Below are 11,199 nucleotides of genomic sequence, written 5' to 3' on the forward strand. Positions count from 1 at the left end.
CATGATGACATCACCCAAGAACACTTAGATCTTGGTGATTTCATGGTTAGAAATCAAGTTTTGAAAGATAGAAAGGTGTAGAATCATGTAATGATAAAAAACGTACAAGAATTAGAGTGAAAACTTACCGGAGTTGAGAGAAATATGAGAAAAGGTGAAGAACAAGGCTGGTTCGGTCAGAGCTTTCCAAAAGTAGAAAGAGTGACAATGACAGGGCTATTTATAGGCCTCCCCAAAGAGGAAAGTGTCAACCGATCGGCCAGGATCTCCGATCGAATGGCCAGCTCGATCGGCTAGGAAAGTGCTAGCCGATCGGCTGGCCTGTTCGATCAGGATGCTTCCTGTTCGATCAGCAACCCTTTTCGAGTGTTTCGCGACGGTTTTCGATATTTCGATTTTGGTAGAACGAGGATACGAATACGATAGAGTTCCTAGTCAAATTACTTTCAGTCCCAACTACTATATCTAACATACAATCATCTATAAGTCACGTTTCGATGTCGGTTTCGATTGAGTTTGATTGCTTTTCGAGTTTCGATTCGAGTTTCGATTGATTCGATTGAATACCACACAAACATAAAGTAAACATGCACAAGTAACACATAAGGCACACACACATGTAAGTATTACCACACCAGTTTCGCATAATTCGAGCCTCGAGTTCGATTGATTGATTCGATTAACTTGATTATTGATTGATTAACTTTATCGCATTGTTACTTCCTATTAATCACAGTCGTAAATCGGTCGCATTGATTAAACATTCGATCATTTCATTTAGACAACACTTACTCCACATAATACAAATAAAGCACAAAATCGACTAATTATAGTCAAAGAAGTGTAAGTTGACTTGGATTTTGATTTTGACTTTGACATTCGAAAACACGGGGTGTTACACCCAGCCGTTGCCAAAGTCGATTACACAGGCTCGAAGCATGTCTTCAAGAGTTTGGTTGGTGCGTTCAGTCTGCCCATCCGTCTGTGGTTGATATGCTGCGCACATGTCTAGACGTGAGCCAAAGGATTTGTACATTGCTTGCCACAAATCAGATGCAGATCGTAGGTCGCGATCAGAGATAATGGAGGTTGGCACCCCGTGCCTAGCAACCGCTTCTTTCAGGTAGATGACTGCAAGTGTAGAAAACTTATCCGTTTCTTTGATGGCTAGAAAGTGTGCTGGTTACGTGTGGCAATCAACGATCATTCAGGTGATATTGTTTCCGTTTTGAGTTGTAAGTAGACTAGCGACCAAATCCATGGCAGTCTGTTTTCACTTTCCATATAGATGTTTCTGGTTGCTAACATTTTGTCTTGACTTTCCCACAAGTCCAACATCATTCCCATACCTAGCTAGGTGGGCCTTCATGCCCGAATACCAGTACAAGGTTTATAAATCCTAATGTCTCTCACCAAAACCCAGACGACTAGAATATCGAAGCCGGTGCGCTTTGCTCAACACGAGTTCCCTACAGTTGTCGTATAATGAGGTCCACACTCGTTCCTGAGGTGGCGAATATCATCCGCCCTGCCCGAGGTTGCTTCTCCATGCCCCGCATGGGTCCAGCTTGCAAATCCTCTTCCTTTAGCTCTTTCGAATATCGATTCATGGGAGGCCCTTGTGATCGGTCTAGGTAACGCATTCGGTACCGTCCAAGTAATGCCTCCAAGTAAATCCAAATACCACGGTTTCCACCGCCGGTTGTGTCGTGCAGTTCCTCTGGTAACTCTATTACATAAGTCATCACTTTCTTGTGTTGCGTCGATGTGTAACTGGGACTCTGTTTCGAACCACAAGGATATACCACTGAATCACCCACACCCTCTGGTAAAGACGATGCTCAGTGCATTGCAGAGTTGGGATTTGAAAGCTGAAAAGATGTCCTCCTGTTCTGTCTTTCACGAACACAGCACCCTGCTGTGCTAGAAAGATTTAAGCTGTGCGACCTTCGAACATCCTGTGGGTAAGCTACGATGGTATCTAGCGAAACCAAGGAATTGTTGCGTCCCCGAAGGAATCTTTGGTGTCGATCAGTTTCTAACAAGATGCATCTTAACAGGGCTTCGCACGTAATGGCTCCTCCCACAGAAGCGCTGAAATAGGGTACATGTGTCACCCATGGCGTTCCTTTCTCCTGGCCATGATTCAGAATGTCGTCAACAAATACTGTCGATTCATGTGATCCCAGAAGCTGCTGGTGTGTTGATCAACTCAATGATCAAGGTGTACAAAGTTGAAATGGCTGCATTGCGTTCGACATGTTGTTCTAAGAGCATACTCCTCTTGGAGTTCCATGGGATGATGGTTCGTTCACTAGCCAATCCTCGAAGGGAAGCTTGTTCCTCGCAACTGGTTATCAGGGTGGTACTACATGGTCGAAGCGAACGGTTCTTGACTGTCACCTTGTTGAGTTCTCGCTATCAGCACACCTATCCAACGATACAACCTATCTTCCTGGATATAACTGGGGCTCCCTAAAGCAAAAACTAGGTCCGACAAAGCTCCTGTCCAACAGTCCGTGTTGCTGATTTGACAACTCTCGCAACCCTCCTGGTGCAAGACGGTAAGAGATACGAAGGATCAGGGCTGCCTCTGGCGTGAGATCAAACTGAGAGTCTGTCCAATAGTTGTGGAAGTAAACCTGATAGTTCCTCCCGTAGCATGCTAGGTAGAATCACGAACAATTGGTGGATCCTCGATCCTCTTTTTCCTAACCCTACGTCTTTAACAGTTGTTAGCATAGTAGGGTAATCTCTCCGTAGACACTCCTGGCTTTCCTTGCTGAAACGACACTAATCGTTGCGCCACTCTGACGTGTTAGAACAAATAACAATCCTCCACGACGGAGAGGAATACGCAGAATCATCTCCTCACAGGGTACATCTATCAAGAACAACAGAAGGAAAGTCGATGTCGAACACTTGTTCCACAAGGTCGAGTTTGCATCCCAACGATCATATGAGGTTTCCATTGTCCTGCCATCAGCCGATTCCACAACTGGTTTGGTCTCAGGAAGTATCAGGGTTGAACAGAACAGGAACGGAACGATTAACTTCCAAAACGTGCTGGCCACCATGTGGTTGTAATCCTGGCGTTGCCCATGCCAGCCCTAAATATCCTTCCCTGAGCATCATTTCCAGTGTTGCTGTTTTCATTACAAGAATTTCAAGTACTGTTGTTGTTCCTTTGATCGTTGTCCTCTTAACTTAACCACGGCCAATCCATGATGTAGGCACCTTTAATTCCATACTGTAGGCTAGGGTTAGGAATACCTTGTTGTCGCTGTGACTGCTGCTCCCAATGTCGTTGCTCGAAATGAAGCCCTACGGTTCTTCACCATCCAGGTCCATCTTTTCACATTCTGAGCCACGTCCTAAAGTGCTACTCACTGTGCTGGCAGTTACACATTCCACATTAGTCGATTGTCATTTCTTATGTCCTGATTGATTCATAAGAGTTGACTCCCATGAGTCGCTGACAAGGGTTAAGGATTCGGTTGAAGCCAATCCGCTGGTGCTCGTTGCCGGTAATCAGGTCGTCAAAGTACTGAGGTCGGCGAAGTACTACGCTCAACCTCCTATTCATCGATGTTGCAAGTTGCTTGAGAGTGCTGCAAAAGTGATCGCGCTTCGGGATACAAGGCGTCAATACGTTAAGTTCCAGCAAACGAAGAAAGGTGAGAAAGATATAGACCAATCATTGTCGTTGCAACATCCAACTCGGGGATGTTCGTGCAAGCACACCTAACATTCTACACAGTTCGCTAGGCGTTCAGATGGGTGTTCAGGTAATACTCAATAGCATCAAGATTCGAAAGGATCCATAGAGGAACGAAAAGTTCACGTTCGAGTAGGGGACAATCATTGCTATGACCCCTACAGGTTTGTTATGTTTCACATCGGTCAAATAACGGAACGGAACCCCTTTTCCACTTGCTAAGGCTCACTGGGACTCGCATGCACCCCACATTATTATCATGTGTGCACCCACAATAATATTGTGATTTGCATGCTCATCTTAGCTCCTCTTAACTTATGTCAAATGGTTCCTCAACTCGAGTAGCAAACAAAGAGCATCACGAAGCGTAAGCAATGAAGGTTTAGGGAAATACCACCCTATCAGTCACGTAACACGTGCAAGTAATACATGAATTCATACAGTTGTGCTATACGTGCAATCACATGCAATATCATATGTAAGTGTTCACTAGTTATGCAGTACAATGAGTATACGAGAGGCGAACCTTGCAATCTGGAGTTGAGTGTCATGGTCGTATGCATGTTTTCAGAACTGTTCGGTTATAGTCTGGTTTTACAAAAAAACGTTTTCCCCTTTTTAAAACCAAGTTCACTATAACCAATGGCTCTGATACCAATCTGTCACACCCCCAAAATACCACATGCGGAAACCCCCGCGAGGTGTGTGACATACCAGGATCTAGCCATCAATCACATTGAACTCATAAGTATATTAAAATAAAACTTTCATTTATTAACATTAAGTGCTACAACGTTAAAATAATTCACAGTATACAACGGAAGCAAAATTCATTCGTTAAGTGTTTATAAACCACATTTAAAAACCATTAGTCTTGTGTTGCGATTCCATGTATCTCGACCCATGACCACTCCAGCCTCCCAGACAACAAGTTCCAACAATATGCACCTAAAGGCCTGCAAGGCATGTAACAACGAATCAACAACAAAGCTGAGCGAGTTCACAGTTGGTTGTTTAGTTAAAAGTTTGTTTTGAAAACCATAAGTTGTTTCGTAAACCACGAGTTAACCAGTATCTTTGTTTCCTAAACCATATCCATAATCAGTGGGGGGCTTCCCCATGTGAACCACTAGACCGTTACCATATCGACAACTGACGAAAGTAAGTTGTGCCCTACGTCAATATCTATCATCATTGACTAAGTGCCCAGATCCATTAGTACACGCCCGTCCTACCGGCACGGTGTGAGGCTTGTTAACCCTAATAGCGCTATTAACTAATGACCCGCTCGCCATTGGCCCGACGATTAAGTCGATATAGAAATGAGGGACTTCATGATAGAGTTTTGTCTAGTAAGTTAAGTTTGTTGTCCTACCCAAGGAGGATGAACGTACGTATTCTATCCAAGGAGAATACACATGATTAATATTGGCATCCTACCCATGGAGGATGGCGGTACATATCCTACCCCAGGAGGATATGCATGTTCCGTTTTAGTTCTTTAACCCATTCCCAACCACCGGGAATCCCATGCCTTAAAAAGAGTGTGAACTCACCTCGGTTTGCTCAGTATGACTAGTTTCTTTGTTTATCAATTAATCAAGCATGCCCTAACATGGTTTATCAATAACAATCAGTTCTATATTCACATGAACCACATCTTTCACGTACAATTATCTCACGTATTCATTGTTCACATAAAGCACATTGTTATACATGTAATGCACACATGCAATCCCAATCATGACAGTTCATCCATTCATCTAGTGCCATCGAATAATCGCTTAACATGTAACAGCTCAAACGTACAACATACAGACACACATAATTTACTCGCATACATTTCAAGTCTAGTTATTAAACATATGTGGCCCATTATCTATGCAAGGCCCAATCATGTAATAGGTGACCCCGCTTCCAAAAACAGCCCATGTGTTGTGTCTTTCCATATCGTTCCCGACCCAACTGTTTAACCCATGAAGCCTGGCCCGCATCAGACGTGTGGCGGCCCAAAACATTCTGGCCCGCACACACTATTTACTCACTCTGGTCTCGTTAAACGGCCCATTTCAGTAAAGCTTAACCCAACCGGCCCAACCCAAAACAAAATCAGCTATTACTCTTCACAGTTTTGGGCTTTACCGTGAGGCCCAGTCCATCACCACCCAGAAGGTGTGCGGCCCAACCTGACTATGGCCCAACAATAATCTAAATAAATAACGGAATGGGCCGATTGTTTTATTGGATACCAAACTTACCCAAACAATTTTCCACTAAACCTAAGACCTCTAATTATCATTAACCACATAATCGGAACCGTACCTATCACTTAAATGAATTTCATGATCATGGCAATTTCTAAAACAAATTAACAGTTCCTCACAAGAAGTCATAATCATATAATTCATCCACTAATTCAGCATAAAAAAAATAAAAATCATCACACAATCTTTCACATACTAAGCATCACGTGAGTCACCACTATAAACTAATCATCATACAATTTTGAATTCACATGTATATGTCAGAAATGCTTTTGAGTTCAATTCTCAATTGAATCTCAATCAATTAATAGGCTAAATTGATTGCACAGAAAATTTGTAACCAACTCCTTTAATTGGACCTCTTTTGATCTTTCACGTGCATTCTAATTAATTGATTGAGATATGGGCCGAACACTTAAGGTAACCTGATTGGACCGATAAGCTACTGTTATGTCAAATTCTATTATGAATCACACATCAATCATTATTATAAACACATTGTGTATAGATTACTAATGTCGAGCCCCCAACAATTGTTTAACAGCACATCAATACATACATATATATATATATATAGGATAATGCTTAGCAAGAAACCCCATTTTCTTAGAAAACTTAGCAAACTCTAATTGTGGCCATCATTTAGCCACGTAGCCTTTAGTCACTTCCTGTTACTTTTTGCTTCCAAGGTTATATTTGTAATTTATGCAACTCAAGATATTTTCCCCCATTTGAATTGACATGATCATTTAATGCACATCAACTCATTTGTACAATTTACCCACCCCCATATTTCTTTTACAATTTTTCATTTTATATATTCTTCAACAGAAGTACCATAGTCATCTTCTACTCCAAGTTATCATTTCTCCATTAATATCCATGGAGACAAATCCACCAACCTCCGAGTTAATGTCGCCGGTCCATAGTTTCCCCAACCGGTTCTTTAGCAGCGACTTCCAAAATGATGAGGAATTTAATGCTCCAGGTTTGTCTATTTATGTAACTTAACTGTTCTCGAAGTTCTGTTTTTTTTTTTTGTCTTTTACAACTTTTTAATCGAATAATCCAAACTATACTGCATGGCCATGTTCACCTGTTCCATTCGAAGCTTCTGTGTACACTTATATGCCTGTTGATTGTTCGCGATCATCTGAAGCCCCTGTTAGATCACCGGATGTTGTGATATCCAACAATTTCATGAACAGCGCTTTTAATGATGACCAGGTTATGGATAATGAAGAAGGTTTGTTTTTTCTATACACTGGTTTTGTACTTTTCTTCCCCAGATATGGCATTGTTCAAACATATTCCATAATGTTCACATGTAGCATCCCAAGATTCCCATATGCAGCTCATGCCTGGTGCTGTTTCTGGATCATCTCATGGTCCTTCTCTGTTTGCTGAATCATCACGCGGCCAGTTAGACGGTTGTATATATTACATGGGAGCCCACTTTATTCTCATATCACAGATTTCTAACCTTTTGTCATGCCATGTATAGCAGATTCCTAACCTTTTTCGTTTTATGATGCAGGGCCATCGAATCCATACTTCGTTTTTGATACCCCTCAGGGAACCCGTTACTGGATTCCTAACGTCGCTGATAAGTTCATACCAGTGTGTGGGAAATCTTATCCAACTTTTGCGGATGTTCTTTCCATGTATGAACTTTATGCGTTTGAAGCAGGTTTTTTTGTAAAAAAGGGCAAACTAAAGTCTGGAATGGAATTCCCACACACAAGTATCTTCGATGCTCAAAATATGGAAAACCACAACCCAAGAGGACTTTTGACACCCTAGATGAATCTTCTGTTAAGCACCGGAGGACCAACTTCACATGGTGTGACTGTAAGGCAAGCATACTAGTCTCAATCTCGAATGATTCATACACTGTTCTGAGTTTCAATGATATTCATAATCATGAACTTGTTGAGAGTTACAACCGTGATCTTAGCAAGATATCACGGAAGCTGTCATTCTCCACCAAACAATTCATTCACAATATGAGTCTAAACCGTATCGGACCCATGAGAGCATATAGATGTCTTGTAGCTTTAAAAGGAGGGCATCACAATGTCAATGGGACTCCGGTGGATTTTAAAAACTTTAGCCACCAGTTGCGAATTTTTATTGGTGAACGCGACGCACAAGTTTTCCTCGAACGCCTGCGTGAGCGCTTTGACAACCTACCCAACTTCTATTTTGATTACATTGTATCAAATGGAAAGTTTTCTTCTGTATTCTGGGCTGATGAGATTTCAAAGCTAAACTACAAAGCTTTTGGCGATGTCCTCGCGTTTGAGGCAACTTACAGCACTAACAGGTTAGTCCCCCCCCCCCATTAACATGTGTTAGGCCTGATCCCCAAGTATACAACCCTAACCCAAAAAAGTTTTACATTTTGTTAACATCAAATCAATTTTTTATTCATAGGTACAAGATGGTTTTTGTGCCATTCACGGGTGTGGATCATCATTTCCAATGTGTTACATTTGGAGCGGGTTTGATATCAACCGAGTCCATTGAATCTTATGTGTGGTTGCTTAAGGCTTTCTTGAAAGCACACGGTACTCAACCAACTCTCGTGCTGAGTGATCAAGACCCATCCATGCTACAAGCTGTTCGTATGGTCTTTACCGAATCACGACACCGTCTATGCATGTGGCATATAATGAAAAAACTACCCTCCAAGGTTAGCTTAATTTGTTAGCCCTTAACATGTGTTATTCAACATAACAGAATTTTTATATGTCTTTTCAAACTGTTTTAATCTAACACGTGTTAGTAACTATTAACTTTTTCAGATCTCTGCGGACGTTCTCGATAACACTGATCTTCGGTCCTGCATTCACCGGTTGGTTTGGAATGTTTATATCAAACCTGAAACGTTTGAGTCCCGCTGGAATGACCTCCTACAAACATTTGGACTTCAAGACCACAGCTGGTTGAACGACATGTACAACATCAAACATCTTTGGGTACCAGCGTACTTCAGGGAACTGCCCATGTGTTGCTTAATGAAGACCACTTCACGCTGCGAAAGCTCTAACGCTGCCTTCAAGGTCAACTCAACAAGCGCAAACACCCTTGTACAATTTATGATGTGCTTTGAAAATAGGGTAGACAGCCAACGATATCGGCAACGTGTATCGGAGTACAAAACCTCATCCACGATGTTCACTGGCAATACTGATTTAGCAATAGAACAGCACGCGTTCGCCATTTACACAAACGCTGTTTTCGCGCAAGTTCAAAAGGAGATAATTAAAGGGAAGTTTTTATGCTACATCACAAACCAAACCGAGTCCGACAATTCCAGTCTTCTGATAGACGTCACTCATTTGGATAAAAGGAACAACATCACAAACGTCTATCAGGTAACACATGTTAGGCAATTTCATTATTACCCATCCTCTAACATATGTTAGATCTAAAGGGCTTTTTTTTTGTTGTCTATGTTCAAAACAGGTTACGTATAACACTGTAGACCAATCCGCCAGTTGCTCATGCAGGAATTTCACACGTATCGGATATCTGTGTCGCCATGTCTTTTGCGTCTATCGATTGAAAAATCTTGAAAGGATTCCACCCCAATACATAAACGATTGGTGGCGTCGAGATGCCCTCCCCAAACAGGTTTTTTCAATTTCCAGCCGATACGGAGTCAACCCACACGCACCGTCCGTTATGCGGAACGAAATCCTCGACCTCGTTACTGAATGCGTTGATGTGGCCAGAACCGATGAGGATTCGTTGGCAAAATTGGTTGACCAACTAAGGGATTTCAAGATCAATGTGCTTTCCAAGCAACCATTGTCTACAATTCAAACTGAATCAAACGAGTGTGAAATGGAAGAAATAGTTGGGCAGCCAATCAACATTCCAGTCGAAGTTGCTAAGCCAGGAGTTGCACGCAATAAAGGATGTGGTACTCATACTCGAATTTCTGGGCCTGGTGAGAAGGCAAAGGCAAAACCACCAAAACGTCCAAAGCAGCTTCGTTTATGCAAGCGTTGTGGTCTGTATGTCGACGGCCACGACTCACGCAACAGCGTTAAGGTGGCTGCAATGAAAGCAGCAAAGGCAGCTGCTGAACAACAAAGGCAGACCGCCACCGGTGCCTCACCCTCTGATTAAAATCTTTATTGTCGTTTTCTAGTACTATGTAATGGGAGACTCTCTTCATTTTGGCCTTCTTACACACATGTAACAGTCTTTTGACATCCTCCTGTTCTTCTCTGTTACGTGTGTAAGAAGGTGGAACTATTTTGATCCCATTTATCATAAATAGGATTGTAAGAAACTCTATGGCCTTGGCCACTTTTGTGTTTGTAGCCCTACTTTTTTGGGGACCTCTGTTTGCTATTAATGGGCTTATCTTAATATTATATGCATTGATAATTGTGTTTTTGGTTTTTATTTTTTACCATAGCATAAAAACAGATGCTTAACACATGTTAGCCCCCATAATTGTTGGTTCTTTTAACTGGAAAGGATCAAAACAATCTGTGTTAACCACACCAACAGCTTATATATTAAACCACATCAGGTTATAGAATTAAACTTCACGTCTAGCCAACTTAACCACACATTCTACTAATAGGTTACACCCCCGCGTCTAAAACAATGGATTGACTACCGAGAAATGACATCAACCGATTGCCAAAAAAAAAAACACATAATAAAATACCAACAAAACGACATTGGTATGTCGTTTTGTTAAAACATAGGGTCATCAGGTTAACACATCTTCAACCAATTTCAACATACTAACTACCCCTTATTATCCTCCATCTCTAACAAGCTTTTCATCATGGTGTGGCAAATTCCTCATCATGAAAGTACAGAGGAGAGGGGCTGCGCTCACTCTCCCATGGGTCATGGTAACACCAGGACTGGATTGTTTCGGGTGAGTATGGACACAACGGGCAACCACATAATTCATGGTCTGGATCCGTCAGCAACCTAACCAACTCATCTGGTAGCCCCTTCAACTTTTCAGCTTCTGGAAAAACGTGTTCCCTACGGCGTGACGTTTCTTGCGACACACCAGCTACATCAGCTACATTTTTGGTTCCGCTATCTGAAGCATCGTCACCAGAAGCTACTCCAGTTTTCCCGTCTTCTCGCTTCTTGTGAGACACTTTTCTTTCGTAGCACACCCCATACCGGCCCTCACATGCTTCCTTCCCCTTTTGCTTCCGCTTCTCCATG

At 42.1% G+C, this 11,199-nt stretch overlaps 2 protein-coding genes across 2 annotated transcripts; both read left to right on the plus strand.

The window, feature by feature from the left end:
- Positions 1-6,829: 6,829 nt before the first annotated feature.
- On the plus strand, positions 6,830-8,004 carry LOC118486651. Its single transcript, XM_035983238.1, has 4 exons — positions 6,830-6,970; positions 7,094-7,228; positions 7,314-7,412; positions 7,520-8,004. The coding sequence occupies exons 1-4, from the start codon at positions 6,865-6,867 to the stop codon at positions 7,783-7,785; spliced, it is 606 nt and encodes a 201-aa protein (XP_035839131.1). The 5' UTR covers positions 6,830-6,864; the 3' UTR covers positions 7,786-8,004.
- An 8-nt stretch (positions 8,005-8,012) lies between these two features.
- On the plus strand, positions 8,013-10,382 carry LOC110903664 (protein FAR1-RELATED SEQUENCE 5-like). The gene is made up of 4 exons (XM_035983077.1): positions 8,013-8,308; positions 8,419-8,677; positions 8,790-9,362; positions 9,454-10,382. The coding sequence occupies exons 1-4, from the start codon at positions 8,013-8,015 to the stop codon at positions 10,120-10,122; spliced, it is 1,797 nt and encodes a 598-aa protein (XP_035838970.1). The 3' UTR covers positions 10,123-10,382.
- Positions 10,383-11,199: the final 817 nt, after the last annotated feature.

Source organism: Helianthus annuus, chromosome 14 (assembly GCF_002127325.2).
Source record: "Helianthus annuus cultivar XRQ/B chromosome 14, HanXRQr2.0-SUNRISE, whole genome shotgun sequence".
In the NCBI taxonomy this organism is placed as follows: Eukaryota; Viridiplantae; Streptophyta; class Magnoliopsida; order Asterales; family Asteraceae; genus Helianthus; species Helianthus annuus.

Excerpts from the sequence above, each read along its gene's own strand:
- LOC118486651 (XM_035983238.1), top strand. The coding sequence starts at position 6,865 with ATGGAGACAAATCCACCAACCTCCGAGTTAATGTCGCCGGTCCATAGT. Across the intron at positions 6,971-7,093 it reads TGAGGAATTTAATGCTCCAG|CTTCTGTGTACACTTATATG; the intron begins GTTTGTCTATTT and ends TTCCATTCGAAG. Across the intron at positions 7,413-7,519 it reads ATCACGCGGCCAGTTAGACG|GGCCATCGAATCCATACTTC; the intron begins GTTGTATATATT and ends TTTATGATGCAG.
- LOC110903664 (XM_035983077.1), top strand. The coding sequence starts at position 8,013 with ATGAGAGCATATAGATGTCTTGTAGCTTTAAAAGGAGGGCATCACAAT. Across the intron at positions 8,309-8,418 it reads GCAACTTACAGCACTAACAG|GTACAAGATGGTTTTTGTGC; the intron begins GTTAGTCCCCCC and ends TTTTATTCATAG. Across the intron at positions 8,678-8,789 it reads TGAAAAAACTACCCTCCAAG|ATCTCTGCGGACGTTCTCGA; the intron begins GTTAGCTTAATT and ends TAACTTTTTCAG.